The 18,578-nt window shown below is 54.4% G+C and overlaps 1 protein-coding gene across 3 annotated transcripts in view; it reads right to left on the bottom strand.

Annotated features, from left to right (window-relative positions):
• The window catches only part of LOC122376299, a 73,239-nt gene that overhangs the window by 16,623 nt on the left and 38,038 nt on the right, over positions 1-18,578 (bottom strand). For all 3 annotated transcript variants that reach the window (XM_043356102.1, XM_043356112.1, XM_043356110.1), the window contains exons 2-6: positions 8,650-8,800; positions 4,818-4,885; positions 3,564-3,915; positions 2,521-2,657; positions 1,083-1,215 (exon numbers count right to left, since the gene is read on the bottom strand). In XM_043356102.1, coding sequence (XP_043212037.1) covers positions 1,083-1,215; positions 2,521-2,657; positions 3,564-3,915; positions 4,818-4,885; positions 8,650-8,800 — 841 coding nt within the window. The remainder of the gene's footprint in view (positions 1-1,082; positions 1,216-2,520; positions 2,658-3,563; positions 3,916-4,817; positions 4,886-8,649; positions 8,801-18,578) is intronic.

Here is an 18,578-nt window from a genome sequence, read left to right as displayed (position 1 = left end):
CGCCCCCCCCTGAGGTTTTTCGCGAATAACGGGAAAACCGCGGCGCGTAGCGCCGCGAAATTTGGTATGACTATTACCTCATCAATTTTACACATGGTGTGCAAGTTTGAACCTCCTACCTATTAAGGTCAGGTCACCAGGTCACTTTGAATGACCCAACCTCAAGTCACTTTTTTGCAACTTTGTCACCGTGCCAGAGCTACAGTAGAAGTCGGAGGCCTTTGAAATTCGCAGGATGTTATAAGGTCATTAGTAGCTACAATTTGTATATCTCGGAGTTTTGATATCGGTGACCTAAGGTCAGGTCAATTTCGCGACCTCCCCATTATAAGTCAATGGGGGAAAAATCAACTCCCTGTTTTTACCACTAAAACGGGTCGGAATGGCCCCATATACCATACATGACTTCATATCCGATCAACCTTCACTACCTTGAGGTCTGTTTTGCTGTTGGGCAGCTGTAAGGTCATGTGACGTCATCAAAGGTCACCAGCGGTTTTTTGCCAATAACTCCGTACAGGAGCAAGATACAGCCGCGCGGATGGTCTCATTGTGTTCAGCTCGTCAAGACGCATCGAATGATATACATGATGACCTCGAGGTCACGTGACCTGAGGTCAACCTTTGACCTTGACCTTTCGAGGTCAACATATATATCATTCGATGCGGATTGACGAGAGGATCACGATGATGCTCTTAGTTTGTTCCTATCTTGACTAATTCAAAAGTTATTCGAGAAAAACTCTCCATATCTAGCGCCGCCATTTTGACTTTTTCGACCCCTGTGACGTCATCTTTGACCTGACCTGAAAATGACCTTAGTAAAAATTGTAGACCTTGTCCGTGCGTATCCGATGCCGTTTACCGCTTGTCGCTAGCTTGCTTCGTTCTCGAGATCTCAGGGGGGGGGGCGGTCATCCGCCCCCCCCCCGTCGGTGCGAAGTTGGCGCAGACCCCCGTCGGTGCGCGGGTTAACCTGCCTAGTACTGGCCGGCACGAACAGCGACAGCTCTGTCGGACTGACGGGCCGCGAGACTGTGCTCCGGCGGTGCTCCCGAGGGTGCCCTGAGCGCCGTACTCACCCCTGCTCGTGGCTGACTTTGATCGAGTGATTCTTGTGGAAGATGTGGAACCGCAGTCTCGAGTCCATCCTGTGCCACTCGTGGTGCGCCGTCAGCCACTCTGGCAGGCGACACTTGGCTAGCCGGCGCCGCTCTGAAACCAGGCCGGCGCGGCGGAGGTGTCAGCGCGTCACTGCGTACATACACAATCAGGAATTGATCTCACACATACAGTCAACATTGTACAGTGTGCGCTGAGTCATAGCGGACAGAAACATGCAGATACACTCACATTTCTAAAATAAAATATTTGATCCGCGAATAGCTTCGCCTCACTACACGATAGCATGAACCCCGCGCGGTAACGGGAAACATTGCGGTACAGCCTAGCTCCCAGTGATTACTACTGCTGCCATCTATGAGCGAGATTATAAGCAAAGTGCTTTGCGGCACAGCATAACTGCAGACATTGTATTGTGCTGCCACCTGGCGGCGCGGTGGTGGAACACCCAGACTCCAGAGGTGCTCCATGATTCATTTGCTCAGAGTGAGCTTTATTTGAAACTTTATTTACCGCGAATTATTGTGGTTATCTCGATATTAGGCCTCTAGTACACGAAATCCATACTCAATTGAACGAAGTAATGACATCTTTCTGTGATTTTCTTGTCTTTGCTCAACAGCTAACCGTAGTTTGTGAGAAGAAAATAGCTATAGTTAAGTAATACGCTAGATCATCACTCCATATCTAAAGGCTAGTGCGAATAATGCTGTTTTATGGATTTTAAACCATAGAATACGTATAATACCGCAAGCATAAACCACGATTTGGATATGCCCGAAAAGCTCGTGACACACTCGAATACATTCGTGATGAATGGTAACTCATCATATCATTTCTTAATGAAAACAGCCGAGATGTCGTGTGCTGTTCCGTTGAAGGACACTGAGCCATACACTCTCGTGACACGGCGTGGCGCCAGGATGATCTCACTCTCTCGCGGTGAGAGATCTTATCGGTCCTTCTCGGGCCAGCCTCGGATTCACGGCGGAGTGTGTGCAAACATTAGTCATCTCCGCCACAAACGTGGGTGAGTTCATTTTATAGCCTTAAGCGCGATATTGGCACTTACCATGGGTAGGTTTTGCGGCGAACATTCACCCACAATTAGTGTGATTCATAATCTTAATTTGAAACTCATGATTGACTTATCGCTAGTTAGGTTCATACAGAGTACATATTACAGGCTGTAGACGAAGTTTCTGTCGTACACCATTGTCTAGTTTACTGGATTTCATGACCGACGGCAGAAATATTAACGGGTAGAAGGACTCATGGCTGAACTGTTCAACAGAGGAGCCATTTGCCATTGGCAAGATTCATGATTTTGTGTTCCATGGCAGACCCACTCACCGTGGTAAGATTCACAACCTTGTGCCCCACAGCAGATGAACTCACCATTGGTAAGGTTCATGACCTTGTGCCCCACGTGGACCGACTGCAGTCCCTGGCAGGTCGAGTCGCCGGACTGGACCACGTGGAAGCCCTGCTGGCCGCCGCCCAGGTCGAACGGCTGGTAGATGAAACACCGGTACCTGCCGGCCGGCACAGAGCACCCCGTCACCAGCTGCCGCCGTACACGCACGTGCGCCGCGCAAACTTCAAAGGAGCTGCACGGCAAAATTGCTTTCCGCAGACCGCTTGTGTTCGTCGAAAACATTGTCGTTCCGGCGTCGCTCCTCCAGGAAAATAACATCATTCTAAACGGTTCGCGCGGCCAGTCAAAAGCAGACAAAAGGCGTGACAGCTTTGTTGAAAATTACAGCATTTCACATTCCTAGCATAGCTACGCATGAGCTACATCAAGCAATTAAATTAACGAGTAGTTATAATAGTGGTTCATTATGTTAAGCAATGATCCACTATGGGCCTAGCTATGAAGTTATGCCAGTGCCGGCCTGAAACCACTCAGCCGTATTTCCAGACATATCCCTGGCTACTAGTGGACGAGCAGGCCCACTTTGAAGGCCCGGTTCAAAGAGTAGCTCACGGGTGAGCGATCCGTGGTGGCCGCAGTGCGGCACGTTTCGTATCATCGGTAGGCAGAGCGCCACATTCAGCACACCTGGACCACTCACACGGCTGTGCCCGGGGGCTCGGACAGAGAGGATGAGAGGGGAACTGACGGACTGACGGGCGGGCTCTGATGGGGTGAGGGCAACGGACGATAGACAGGTGGTGGGAGAGAGGGGAGATTGAATCGACATAAAACAAATATGAAACGCCCAATAGAAGCTAGCAGCGTGAACAAAAACACCGACCGGAAATGTACAGGGGCGCTGTTTTACAGGGCGCTGTTTTCTCTGAAATTGCAATTTGTTGTACAATTCGCAAAAAAATGTGTGAATTTCGACCGGAAACTTATGTCATGAAAACATAACCAGAGCACCAACCGTCAGCCACCCCACTAAAAGCATCATCCCTTCTCACAATGCACCCACCTGTCCGCGTCCGTCTTGGTTTTGACGCTGTTGAGCTTGCCGAACATGAAGTGAGTGTCGTGGTTGCGCCAGGTGGCGAGGCAGGTGAGGGTCTCTGAGAGTCGCTCGGCGCCGGCCACGTCCGGGCAGGCCTGATGCTGCAGCACCAGACTCCACGGATCGGCGCACGACCAGGCGCGCGACACGGGGTCGGCGCACACGCGGTCCGAGCGCCGGTAGTTGAACGTGAACCGGCCGCGGAACGGGCACGGCACGGGCGTCGGACGCACGCGGATCATGGTGTTGAGCGGCGCGTCGGCACCGATGGAGCGACACACCTGGCGTAGCGACGGGTGCGGGCTGCAGTACCGCGCTGAAAGGGTGCACAAAATAACGGTCAGAAGGTGCAGCAGGCAACAAGCGAGAGAAACAAATTCTGCTTCTCAGAGGGACGGCAAATTCTTATACAGTGGGAGGGTGAGCAAAGTTGTCAGAAGGTGTAACAAACGGTGGAGAGACAAACTCCGTTAAGAAAAAAAACAGCAAATTATATCAGATCAAAGGAGGCAGCGAACCCTTTGCTCAAGAGGCAAAGCGAATTCAAGACAAAAAGCGTAACAGCGATGAAACACCTCAACACACGGCAATGGCAATAGGCGATTATTAACCGAAGGTTTGTTGTCAATAGTTAAAACACTATTCTTTAGAATTGTGTTTTTCTATTGAAAAACAAATCTGAGTTCCCTGACAATTTGTCAAAAGTATACAGCGAGGAATCGCGTAGGGTTGATATTTTACCAGAATTGTCTTAACCTTTAGTTTCACGGTATAACAGAAGACTTCAATGGCTCGCCGCAGGTGGTATCAGAGATCAAACGGTATACATAGACGCTATGTTTTTCGGTGGCAGGTTTGTTTTGTTACTGGGCGACATCTAAAGCGCTGCGCCACTTTGTGCTCACTTCAATCCGCTTTGCGACAACGCTTCAAAACAGTCTGCTCCAAGCGCTTGCGCTCAATCAAATAGCAGTCACTGCTGCCTGAGCCGCTCTAGTTGTTTCACGTCCACTGTCTGCTACAAAACGGTCGTAAATTCAGGCTCAAACTATTATCTGATATGGTGAAGACAACTGGTTGGGTCGCACTGAGGATATGTATGTAAGTGCTGCTCACTCAAGAACACGTCGTAAACCGCGCTGTAACACTGATTGACCCTAGTTACAGTTTACTGGCATTTCCAAACATCGCAGAGTTTCCAGCTGGCCTCGTACTCACATTGCTTGAACTCGATGATGTTGGTGTGACGTTCAAACATCACTACGCAGATGTAGCAGCTCTGCTGGCTGAAACAAAATAAAAACGCCACGTCATGAAATCACTCCACGTCATCAAACAGACGTATGACGTCGCATCGCAGCCACCTGCCGCGCTGGCTGTCACTTACAGTAGCACGCGACCACCAGTGGTCAGCCGTGACACAATGTGACAGCGGCAGCAGACAATGCTGTTCTTACGTAAGCACGTGCTCAATATGACACTATCTGACCAATGTCACACTATCTGACCAATGTCACACTATCTGACAGCGGCAGCGAAAGGCGGCGCTGGCATTCGGTGAACACGCTCGTACAAATTACCTAGCGGTGTGAATCAAATCATGTATGCAAGGCGATTCAGGGTTATATTTCAGCGTCACCTATACACCAAACACTCCTTGCAAGCAGTGGACTATCCTGAGTTGAGCAGTCGAGCAAGGTGCTATTTTACCGGGACCCATGTCGGCCATTCATGAGCTTTCACTGCCGACAGTTTGCAGTACCTTCCACCACCTAGGCACACTGACACATCAATACCGTGTCAGAACGACAGAGTCGCGGCGCCTCATTTCGATATAACCGAGAGAACAACAGACAGTGATGAGACTGTACAGTGCACAGCTAACGGCTACGCTTCATTCTCGGCATGAAAATTGGCCGAAGGTGTGTTGTTTGGCGGCTCGTGGTTGCTTTGGTCCTTTGGAGGCTCACACAAACAAAAAGCGGCGATGACAAACACGACATGCATGCGATGTTTAGACTGTTCCCGGAAAGCAGCCAAGGAAATGTCTCACAATACGATCGCACGGTGAAATATTTCGAACAAAGCCGGCACCGGCGGAGAGCGGTCCGTCCAGCGGGTCAGTCTTGTTTGCGCAGTCGACCGTCCTAGAATGAGGAAACGAAGGAGGAAGAGGAGGAGATGCACGCCCCGGACGTGCTCCTCTCCGAGCTGACGGCGGACAACGGTCTGCTCCAGTCGCATCCGCTCCCAACTTTATAATCACCCAAACTTCTCGACAAGAAAAGTTGCCTCTCGGTGCTAAAACAGCGCATTCACGGTACTCCAAAGTCGCAGAGGCCGGCGCCGGCACGCCAGAGAAGTGCGAGCCACGGCAGAAGCGCGAAATAATGACCCGGGAAGCGCCAAAAGGCAGGAGTTCTTCCACCACCGAGATATTATTAGCGGCGGTTGTATGAGTGTGAGTGAGTCATTAGCGCGGCATCTATAATAATGAGCCAGAGCACAGACGGACGCCAGCTGACGTCACTGGAAAATGACGTCATGCCGAGGAGACTGAAAGCACACTGCAAGTCGCGCTGCCGTTCTCATCCCTGAGAAAACGCAAACCGCACTGTTTGGTGCGGAGACACCTTTATTCAGCGCCGTGAGGTGAATTATCCCATCCATTTCATACACGACAAAGGCCATGCATCTTCAGCGAAACACATTCAGCTTGTCATGTGAGCGGGGGAGAGCCGCACCGACGCCGGTCGAGCCTCCCATAAAACATCCTCCGCCTCTGCATGTGATCATTCGCCACCGAGTCTGGCGAATTTCAAAATCCCCAGGAACGCGCAGGCGTCTTACACAGGGTGACCCTACGACAGCTTGGGGCAGAGACGGCAGGCTAGCGGGGGAGCTGTTTTGAGTTAGTGCGACACTTACAAATGAGCTGCTTTGAGTGCGCAGGCTACGCCGCGTGAATAGCCAGCCACTTTTAGGAAATTGAAGCACGACCGTCGTCACCCTAAGAAGAGAAACAGAGGACAAAACTTGTTGCGAGAACGCAATTACGACATATTCCTACCCGGTGATTTAATGAAAGCGAACAAAGATGAATGAAAAGAGAAACATTGATGAGCCATTAGAGCACATAAGCAGGAAGCATACAAACAGCATATTCAGCACTAATCTTCTGTGAAGAGGCCTAAATCTCTCAGAGCTTTGCTGAGCCAAACAACGTTCCGAAAACTGATGATATCAGTATCAACTAAGTCCGAAATATCGGCGACGAGAGCGGCAGGGACCAGGCAGACGTCCGCTGATAAGCACACTGCTGCCACTGTCAGCACGCGTAATTAACAGCGCGGTCCGTCACTGTCAGAGCGCTCGGCAGCGCGGCCGTCACCGGCGCGCCGCCCGTCCATCGACCCGCGGCTCTCGGCACGTGTTTTCCGCGGTGCTTCTCGCCACTCCCTCGGGTGGAAGAACGGCGCGCGGATTCCGACGCCCCCTAAAAACGGCGAGTCGGCGGCGGCGTCGACGACGAGCGGCGCATTCTGATGCGCCGAGTCGGCGCGTCGGAGCAAATAGACGCGCCGCATCCATCACGGCGACTGCCATAACTCGCGGCCAAACAGGCGTCCGCGGCGACCACGGCGCGCCGCGGCCGCTAATGAAGAGGTGCGGCGACAGTGACGCAGGGTCGCCACCGACACGTCGGAGTACCGGTAAACAGGATCGCAGGAGCGATAATTGCCACCTGCCGCCCGACCCGGCGCCCTCGCGACCATCCGGCGCAGGCACGCCTCTCATGACACGCACTGTGCTCCCCGGTCACGCCGGTTGGCGACGAGGCTCGTCGGGGTGGAGGCAGGCGTGGGGGCTGCGCCGTGTTTGTATTTTTCAGCCGACATCCGACGGAGCGGGGACACGGCTGGCAGACGCCGCTGAAATTGGATGCAGGCGGCCGGTGACGGGTGCGCTCATTTTTCAGGCGCAGGGAAGCACAGGTGGCGAGTGGAGGCAATATTCCGAACGGCCGGGCCGCCGGGTGGGGACGGCCTCCAGCTGACGCCCGTCGGGACAGCCATAAGTCACTTACTCATGGCGGCGCCAGGGAATGTCAAACAGACCATTTGTCGCCCCAGAGGCCGGCAGAGATCAGCCGGGGTCAGGCCGGAGTCAGACGGGAGATCCAGACACCCCCGGCCGGCTCAGCGATCTGCCAGGTGTTGACAGGACGGCTCTGGCACGTCTAACCCTCCCCCACCAACACACCACGGCTGGCACGGCCACCAGACACCACGTGACAGGCAACACCTTCACCAGGTCACAACAACACCGAACTTGTTTGCCGCGAGAAACACGATGAGAACAAGCTAAGCCGATAAACAATAAATAACGGATTACTCGAGTAAACGAAATCGACAGCACGGTACAACACGCCAACCGTCACACAAGTTACTGTGACATTTTATCGAATATTTTCATATTGCCAGCATTCACTTCTTCGTTGAATGTAATAATAAGCAGATTGGCAGTGAATGGTGGAAAATAAAATGACTGATAGGCAGTGTCCCAAAGTTTGCCAGTTTGGGTGGGAAATGACATCCAAATCAAAATAATTTTCCACTTTCACCTCCAACTTTCCAGAGCAATTTTTCACTCCCTATTTTACCAATAAAGAGCATCTGCGGGTACCTTTTACCTCGCTCCATTTTCGATTCAACTCCACATCCTTCAACATTCACAAAAACATTGTTGATCCCTGCATGTTCTGCTTTTTTTTTTGCCTTTCTGACTGGAATTTTCCCACTCTCAACCCTCTTTATAGTGACGAATATTCCCCTCCGACACCCAAGCCGAAATATAATTTTGGAACACTGCTGATAGGTTTTTGATCGATGTAGTCGGAAAGAAGATTTTTACAATAAAGCAAACGTCTCAGCTTCACTAGAGACCGCTTGCTAAGATCCCCGCTCATGCATAGAAAATAGTAGACATACCCTACTGCTGCTATTGCCACCGTCACTATCATCTGCCACCACTGACGGGCGCTACTCACCCTTGTATGTCCCGCTGCAGGAGGAACTTTGTGTCGCGCTGCTGCTGCACACAGCGGCCCTGCGTCCCCAGCTGGTCCTCGGTGATGTTGAACACAGAGTCCTTCCAGTACCACTGGTCGATCCACGAGGACGGAAACCGGCACGGCTCCTCTGCGGACAGCAGAGAGAGACGGTCAACAGGGGTCGGAGGCGCGTGGGGGGGGGCCTTCAACAGGGGCCAGGGGCGCGAGGGACGGTCAATAGGGGTCAGCGGCCCGAGGGGCGGTCAACAGTTGGGTAAGCGACGCGGGTGACGGTCAGCAGGGGCCAGTGGCGCGAGGGACGGTCAAAAGTTGGGTCAGCGGCGGTCAACAGGGGCTAGCGCTGGTCAACAGGGGCCAACGGGGCGAGGGGTGGTCAACAGCTCCACGCCGCTCAGACAGCGAAATACGACCTTCCGGACATGGCGTGCCTGGATTTGATGTGAACTTTGCTTAAGTGGCCCGAGTTCAGCGCATAAATCGTCCGTAACACTGATCGATAACGGCTCGCTAGGTTCAGCTAAGTACCGGGTGTCCCAAAAGTAAGGTCATGATTTAAAACTTAAATATCTCGAGAAGTAAGAGTCCGAATCACTTCCAATTTTAACACGTGCAAGGTGCATCCATAAAATTATTTTCTTGCATGCTTAAACCATTTTTGATCATAACTACACCGAGCAGTAGGCATAAAACTGAGAAGGTCGAAATTCAACTCTTAGAGAGGGTCCGTCATTAAAACAAAGGGTAAATACCGCCCAGTTTTCGGCCCTAAGCAGACCCTATCAGCTCACCCTATCTCTGAACTCATGCATAGTTTCGTCTCAACCGGTAAAACGTCAGAAAAAAGGTATAATGTACGCACAGGGCATGTATACTTAGCCACCTGTGCTTCGAGGTCCTGAGGACGACAGCGGGAATCGGGTGAAAATAAATCAAGAGAGGTGGCCGAGAGTCCTCCCAGTGGTTCTTCCGCTCGTCGCAACGCAGCTGTGCCGACACCATCAGCCAGCAGTGGTTTCAGCAGGATGGAGACTATGCTTGCACCGTCCTGAGGATCATGCATTGTCTCCGAGAGTGGATGTGAGATCCCGTAATTTTCAGTCAGGGCAACGCCATTGAATGGCCTCCTCGGTCACCTGACGTTACACCTTCATATTTTTATTCTCTGGATACACAACAGAAAGATTGTCTTTTAGGACAACCCAACGAGCCGGGAAGAACTAAAGGATGATTCCTTCGAGCAAACATAGGCGGCATCTCACTAGAGAATCGCTCCAGAATAGTGGAGGAAGTCAAACGTAGTCTATTCATGCACGCGGCCCGAAATGGTAGCCATGTAGAAAAGCAGCAAATGTGGGGCTACGAGCCAATGTATTGACTCATATGTATGTCAGAATAAAATTTTATAAAATGCTCTTTCATATGATGTCCTATTTATATCTATCTATCGCGTATTTTTGGCAGTGTGGCCAAAACAAATGATGACCTTACTTTTGGGACACCCGGTAGACCTTAAATGGCGCCTAGCAAAAACCGATAGAACACGGTTAACGACGAGCGTGCTGCGGCGCTGCGCCATTTTTGAAAATACCGCAATAAATCCACTTAATATCGACGTGTCCATCGATCCCCAATGAAAAAGATACTGCTGATTTGCAATAAATCCTGTGCAACCGGTCTGCAGTGGCTCAGTGTAAAGACCAGCTAAGCCACGCGCGGTCACTGCTATGAGATATGGTCTGATGCCTAAAACCACAAAGTGAGTCCGTAAAAAGAACAATTTCAGCATCGAAACGTTGAAGCGATGCGTAACTGCATGTAACTTGAGTTAAAAACAAGATGCAGGCTTTGTAAATGTACAATGTACATTACATAATATCAATAAAGCATCAAACATAATGCAGGTATGAGATGCCAACCAGGAAAATCAGTGTCGGTTTGTCCGCGACTGGCCTCACCTAGCGGCATCGCTCGAGACCTGCATCGGCCATGCATGCAGGCCGTGAGGTCACACCGTTACGTGAGCCTGTCGTAACGTGACTCATCATTGCAGTAACGCGAAACTGCTACACCGTGACGCCGCCGTAACATAACGCTGCCTGTTCCGCGTGACGTGTCGCTTCGTAACGTCACCCTGCCGTAACGTAACCCTACAGTAACGTGACGCTGCCTGTCGTGACGGGCCACGAGGCTGAGCGGCGGATCAGCGGCGGTGGGCGGCCCTCCTCCCCGCCCTCAGCGCGGCCCGACCTGTTGCCGCCCGACGGCCCGCCCGCGAACCACATGCCGTCTGATGTCGGCGGAGAGCGGCCTGTGTGGCCAAAGAACGGCAGGCATCACGGTGACCATACGAGGGTCAGTGCCGTGAACCCGTCTCATGAGGCGGGTGGGAGTGGAGTTGAAGGGTGAATTCGAACCGTCGTCGGAAAAGAAAAGCAGGATCTTCAGGAAGTAGGTGACGGCTTTGGCACCGCGTTAGTCGGCTTTGGTCCGCCGACAGGGCGACGACATGTTCCTGTCACGAAAGTGTCGTGTCACTGTCACGTTTCTGTCACTCAGGGTCTGAGTGACGGCCGCACGGCTTAGGCAGCTCGTGGCCAGGGCAACAAAGCTGCTGACGAGAGCTCTCCAAGTGTGCGCAGCTGTTGTCAGGTATCTCAAGTATGGCAAAACCTGCACTTGGGTGGGGAGCGAGTTTTGAAGAGTCTCGTGCGGCAGACGCTGAACGATGTTGCCACAGGCGGCTGAGCAGTACAAGTACGCATATGAAGCAGCGAGGCGGCGCTATTAAGGGTGGTACATTTTTAGCCCATAAGGGTGCTGAAAGGCCATAAGAGGCTAACCCAGGAAAGGTCGAACAAAACATAATCTAGCATACTCTAGAGCAAGTGGTCGCACTGTTGCTTAGGGCAGCTGCAGTTTTGTGCCGTTCACGAATCACTCCAGGCTAATTTTTGCTTGATGCCGACTCGTTCCCAATATGTGCCCTTTTCCCGTCCACCACAACCCCGTTTATGCCTGTCCCTAAGGCTAACAACAGTTTTCGTCCCATTCCAATCAAAGCCCCGACAGGTCCCGGTGAGCACAACTCAGGACAGCTCAGGACAAGGCAGGACAGCTCCCATTCCGTGCCGTATACCAGCTCAGGACAGCTCTCATTCCGTACCGTTTACCAGCTCAGGACAGTCCCCATTCCGTGCTGTTTACCAGCTCAGGACAGCTCCCATTCTGCGTCGTTTACCAGCCGTCAAGTTGACCCAGTAATGTCCCACCCACCTCCGTCCCTCGGCGCGACCGGCGGCTGACGGCCGGTTTGCGCTCCATCTATCACTAATCAGTTTATCTCGGGAAAACAGATCGGACACGCGGTGCGATCGCCGCCGGCGCGCCAGAAGCGCCGCGCTGCATGCGCCGCCGCTCGCCGCCCGTCGCTGGCGGCGCCGCTGGGAGTGAGCCGCTCGCGCGCGCCACCATTGTCAACAGACGCCACCGGCGGCGCACAATAGAGCTCTAATTAGCGATCATCGAGGCGGTCGGTCGGGCGAGCCGGCGCCCGTCGGCCCGGGACAGAGCACGGAGCCGGTCTGCAGAGCTGCAGGAGCGAGGAACGGTCGAGAGGAGGGGCGCGGCCGGCGGTGCAGCGCCCACCGACGGCGGCCGGTCGGTCGGCTGGACCGCCTGCTCGGGTCCCGAGCGGAGGCGGGATGAATTGGCGCTAATGTTGGTAACGGGTGGTCGCCGCGGCCGCCATCACTCATACCACAGGTGCCGGCGGCTCGAGCCGAGCGGCCAGCCAGCGCGGCGGCGGAGCAGGGCTCCGGTCAGTGGCCAGTAGGACTGACAACACCGGCTGGCTTAGTATCTCGGCGCTACCGCCACCCGTGAAAAGGCTTCCGCAGGAGCAGGAGAGGGGGAGGGACTGTGAGCAGGAGAGGGGGAGGGACTGTATCCGGGAGGGACCCGGATCGGGTCCACATCATCCTGGTGCGGGTGGGCGTCAGACGGGCGGCCGTAATCCGAGACCGCCGGCGGACCGGGCACCCTGGACGCCGTAAGCTGATCGCCCCACGGTTCCGCCCGCCATTGTTGAGCCGATACCCCGGAATGCAGCGCCGCGCACCACCTTGAGGCCGGCGTCCGACCGGGCTATTCAGGAGCAATAGGCCGGCTCACACGGCGGCTCGCCCCCAGCCTGCGCCCGATCCTTCCACTATTTGGCTCCCCTTCCGTCAGATTCCAGCGACCTGTCGGCGCCAGAGCGGCGTCTGTTCAAGGCCCTCCGGACAGCCGGCACCCTCATGCGCCAGTGCACCGAGATCGGCGGGCGGGCCTGGCCAAATTGCCAATGTGCATACGCCGGAAAAACAGCGATAAATAAGAGAGCCGGCGATGAAGCTCGACGGTTGACGGTTGCCGACGGGTATCAATTTCAACACAGAGTGAGCAAATAGCGTGAAGTCCGGGATTGTATCAAATGGTGGGGTATAGCTCGTCCAATCGAGCTCCAATGTGTCACTGTTCGATCGCGTGCAGCTCAGTGCGGAGCTGTCAGATACGTCGAACAATGATTGCTAGTCGTTGCAGTCACTGCATAGCTGAGGGCCATTATTTGGCAATGACGCCGTCCTACTTGTGACGGCGATTCAGTTTTTAGATGGTAAAACTTTACGGTGCAGCGCTATGGCACCTGTCCGTCCGTATGTCTGGCATAGCACCACCTAAAGCGGGACGGCTGACGGTACTTCCAAACTGCAAATGCCCCACTACAAAACGCGGAAGTCCATGATTGCACATAAACAATTCACAAGCACTCTAGTTGTAGGGCTCGAAAATAGCCCTCCACACACCAACACAAGCGGCTCAGGTGCAACTGGCTGGAACTCGACAACCAATACAGTCGGTCTATGCAGCAGCGAGTGCCGAGCCGACATTGTTCCCCGAACTAGCGTGAGCTCGGTGGATACTGACGAGCAATGAGATCGGACGTGCATTCTCCGATCGCCGCCACGGGGGCCGGCCCGCTCCCGAGCGAGGTTCAGGTATCACGGCAAGGCAATACAGCGGGCGGGGGGTAAGAGAGAGACTATCCACGGCCAGATCCAACAGAATGGCACGGTAACAATGCAGCAGTACAAGCATACTGATACCCTAAACGCCAGCACGGACTGACTTTTCAAAGAAATACTACCAGCGCAATTACCGCTGGAACAAAGAGCGGGTATGTAGCCGGTGCGCTCATGAACACGTGCGCTGTAAAATAACTTAGCATTCAACTCCATAAATGTGGCTTTATCAGACTTACGAACACAATAACATATTCTCTACACCCAGAGCAGTATTTCATGCTGCACGCGCCGGGCGATACGTGTTGTTATGGGCCCCATCACACGTGTCTGAACCGCCGAGTTTCAGGTGACGTTGATCACCTGGGCCCACGTTTATGTCGACCTTTTATGCAGCAGTTTATGTTGCTGGCCGTCGAAAGTACCACATCACCAGTCGTCCGCCGCGGTGTATCCCGCGCCCACATCCGGTGGGGCCCAGGTGTGCGGGCGGTGGGTACTGCTCAGGTGCACCCCGCCCCCGCTCCCCTTCCCGTCCCTCCCGTCCCTCCCGGCAGCGGCGCTGACTGCTGATCCTGTTGTTGATCCGACGCCGGCGCTGATTCCCGGCCGGACACCGTCCCGCGGGTGCGGCCGACCCCGTCCCGCGGGACGAAGCTGTCTGCGCCGGCGGCGGCAACAGTCCGCCCCCGTCCCCGCCCCCGCCCTGGGAAGCCGCCGCCGCCGCCGCCGCCCTGGGGAGCCGCCGCCCGTGCACCCGTCCGCCAGCCCACACGGCACGGGCGTAAACGTAGGGGAAAGAGGGAGAGACGGAGTGCGAGGAGGGAGAGAGGACGAGAGATACGCCCACAGAAAGGCTCTCACCCAATGCTACTAATGCTGAACATATTGATCATGTCAGCAACAAGCCACGAGTGCTGATGAATAGTCAAAACTGCCCCTCCTCCTGCACACAGAGGCACTTACCAACCCGCCCAGTCTGTCTTCTAATGAAGCAGCAGACCGCATCGGCTGACTAGCCATCCATCAAACCCGGCGGTAAGCGGGTATAATGCACTGCATGGCACTAAGGAGGGCGAATTCAGCTACTGAGGTCCATTACACCGCCTACACATCGCAGTATGGTCCATTAGACAGACAGAGCCGAGCTCACATAGACACCCACACTTCTGCAACGAGCTCATAGTCAGTCGCACTTCCGGACAGACTACTGAGCTGTTCATAGTTCGGTACATAGTCATCAGAACCGCTTGTTCAGTTCCATATCGAGCTTATGAATGTAACATAGACGCATTTAAGTCCATAGAAGCACATTGAGCAGCCATCCGTATAGCTTCGATGTGTGCCAGCTCTTGGATAAAAATTACGCAGCCATCAATCAGTTCAGTAGTTTCGGAATGCGCTACATCTGCTGATAGATAGTCATCCGTAATTGCAATTCGGTTCACCGTCAAGCATACCTGCATCCCAGTTCGTCTGGAGTCCACTGAGTCAGTCTGGATCAACCCTGACCACCCAGAGTCCATTCGAGCCGCCCGAGTCCACTCCGACGATAGAAATTCGACTCCGTGAGCCTCGAGTCCACTCCGTCGACCGGTCGCAGGGAGTCGATACTGCCCCATGACTCCAGTTTACGAGCGACCGTAGGTCTGTCGGGCGGTTCCGTCACGGTGTCGGTACTCAGTAAACGGAGCACTATTGTGGCCGGAGCCGGACGACCGGCACACCGAACCGCCTGCAATTAGGGCGAATTCAGTGCGGTACAGCGGGCGGTTATCGATCTTAGTGCTCGCCCGGTCTGTGTCGCCGGCGGGGCAGGCCGGATGTGTGTACAGTTCGGTCGGGCGCGTACTCGCGGCGCCCCGCTGACGAACCATTCGCAATTGCCGGTGTATTTGACGACGGCGTGTCGCTCGCTAATGGCGCATGTATCCTGCGCTGCGGGCGACCGCTCGCTGATGATGGACGATGGTTCCATGTCGGTCGTTTGACAGACAATGATACCAGACGACCCAGTCATCCCCGTGCCGCGTCGTGCACCCTCGGTACAAACACAAAACGGTCAACAAACTGGGACACGGCCACCCCACTGTGGTAGGGTGATGGACGCGCTACTGACCCCTAACGAGCACAGTCACAATGCAATAGTTTGCAGTGATGAAAATGTGTATCGACCGATACGTTATGCGTTCTTCGGTCGGACCGCCCATTCTGTCTTTAAAAACGCCTCCTTCCGAATGCAGCCAGTAAGCCGAGCGAGGCGATCCGTCACCCGTTATGGGCCAAGACAGGAAGCTTCCACAGCGTGTTATGTGGAAACTTGACGTCTTCTAGCGGTTCTCTGCCGAATAAGAGAGGCGACAATTCTGACACCCGACGCCTGGAAGTGCGCCGCCCTTCCGACCGCCGAGGCTCCCATTCCGGTTCGACGCGTCGACCGCCATCGAAAGTGACGTTTATTGACCGGAATCGTTCAACTTTGGTCGGCAAGTGGCCGAGCCGAGAGGTCCTTTCAGCCTGCATCAGCAGCCGGAGCGGTCGGGTCGGACGAGCGGAGCGCGCCCCTCCCGGTCCCCTCCGGGTCTGCCTCCCTCTCCGGCGCTCCCCGGCCGCCCGGAGACGTCGGCACCGATTCGTTAATGGCGGTAACGGCCGCGCTTGTCGTCGATAACGACTGTGACCACGGCATCCGGCCATTTCCGAGACGACGTTCGCCGGCGATTCGGTCTCGGGCGGAGGCGGCCGACCGCCCGCGGAGTCTGAGCTCTAAGCAGCTCCCGGCAGCACACACAGGCCAGGTCAGACGGGCCAGATGCCAAAACTGGCTCAACAGCTGCCCAGTACTGCTTAGAATCAGAGCTGATTACAGCGTCACGGCTTTCAACGGCAGCCAATCAAATTAACTCCGACAACAGCCACTGGCTAACTATTCCCAGTTCCAGGAATTGGGTCAATTGTAGCAAAAAGCGGGAACCACCCGGTTGGCGGCTGCTCTGGTTTCAGCGCTGATTACCAGCGCTCCCCGGCGGCCCTGTATCGCCGTTTTATTCAAATGGGCGCCAGAGGACTCCACGAGAGGAAATCACGGGCAGTGTGGGGAATACCGCACTGCAGATTATCCCGCTTATGGCGTATTGCTGCCACACCGCGGGTGTCGAGCAATAACGCCGCGGGGGGATGGGCAATAAAAGGAGCCTTTTCGAATATGAAGTCTTTTGTTTAGCCTGCCGCTGCACTGCCGCACGGCACTTTATACAAAACTCAAAGGTGTCAAACACGGAGGGATTCCAGAGTCTGAGATTCCAAGGAATATCCACACATACCCTCTCAGATACTCCCGTAGCAGAAAAAACGATACAAAACAACAGATGAACCGTTGGGTGACGACAGCGACGACTAAAATATCAATGATAGCTGAGACCCGAGCTGCTTGAACAGGGGACCTTTGACAGCCCGTTTCAAAGGCCGACCATCCAAAGCCCGGCTGTCGCCACCATGAGTATTTATTTATGAGTAACTATCACCGTGTCGCTGAATCGGTCCGACAAAGCGCCGACGCTCGGCGGACACGTGTTCCGCCGGCTGGTGCCGAAACCCGGGACTCGGCCGGACCCGTGACGTCACCGGTGGCAAGTTATGGGTGCGCCGGCTGCTCTGGGGCGCGGGGTCCGCTCGTTAGCACCAGCCGCGCCACGGCCGGAGCCGGGGAGTTCTCCGCGGAGGCCCGAGCAGCGCCGAGGACCCCGTCGGCGACCGTCGGCGGCCGTCCGAGATTTGGCAGCCAGCCAACTACCCTGGGGAGGCCGAGAGCCGAACGGTGAAAAACATGTCACAGTAAATCTAACTATTTTTCTTTAGGTGACCGGCGTCCAATATCACGCTGCAACAAATCAGCTGCAAGTGCCTCTTGGTGCTTGCCATCAGCAATATGAAAGAAAAGAAATATAACTTCTGCTTAGGCACTAAGCGGCCATTCATTATCACATACAACGTGAAGTGGCACGAAAGCCTTCACTTGAACAAGTACAGTTCAAATTTATCAGCAATGAGCTGATGTTTCCGCACGTAGACGCGTGAGCAAGTGCCGTTTATTTACGCCGTTTGCTCGAAAACTCGTGAGACACGCCTATAAACATATGGACACAAGTAAATGCCTGATATAAAGTAGACCGGTATAACCGTTAATATGGCTTTGCTGTGTGCACTGTGCAGCCACCTGAAATTACCAAACTAACAACGAGCAAACACGAGGTGGCGTGAAACTTAACAAATGAGATAACAGGGGGCCAATATTTTCACCGGGTCCAATATGGTGCGCCCACCGGGGCCGTCAGGCGCGGCAGCACATTGCGCATTTGTCACAGTCGAGTGTTTGTTCTGCACGGCCGGTTAGCGGCCATTCCATTGGCCGGCGCTGCATACTGCGGCCGTGACGTCACCGATTGTCCCGCGGGGCAAACACAATAAATCCGTGGCGGGCGGGGCACCCCGACAATTGGCGCTGTAGGGCAAACAACAATGCCCCGGGATCGGTGAGAGGACGTCCCGGCAGCTGGACCCCGGACCCGACCGGACCGGACCTGGACCGGCAGCTGTGTGCCGTCCGGCCGGTTCGTTTTTGTTCGGTGGGCTGTTCGGCCGGCGGGCTGGCGATAGGCGTGTTTGGAACTCCAGATACACTCACCTATCATCGCAGTGAGGACAGTCTCCACAAAACTGGCGACAGTTTACCGAAAACACTCTGCCAGACCATCAACTGTCAACACCACGCAACACAATGCGATGTTTTCGTTTTCCGGAAGTCGTGTTTTCCTAGAAAACAGAGCATCGATTTACGACATGTTT

Source organism: Amphibalanus amphitrite, unplaced genomic scaffold (genome assembly GCF_019059575.1).
Source record: "Amphibalanus amphitrite isolate SeventyFive unplaced genomic scaffold, NRLGWU_Aamphi_draft 000042F_arrow, whole genome shotgun sequence".
Taxonomy (NCBI): Eukaryota; Metazoa; Arthropoda; class Thecostraca; order Balanomorpha; family Balanidae; genus Amphibalanus; species Amphibalanus amphitrite.
Note: the sequence above shows the minus strand (reverse complement) of the source record. Positions and strands in the feature narration are given on the sequence as shown.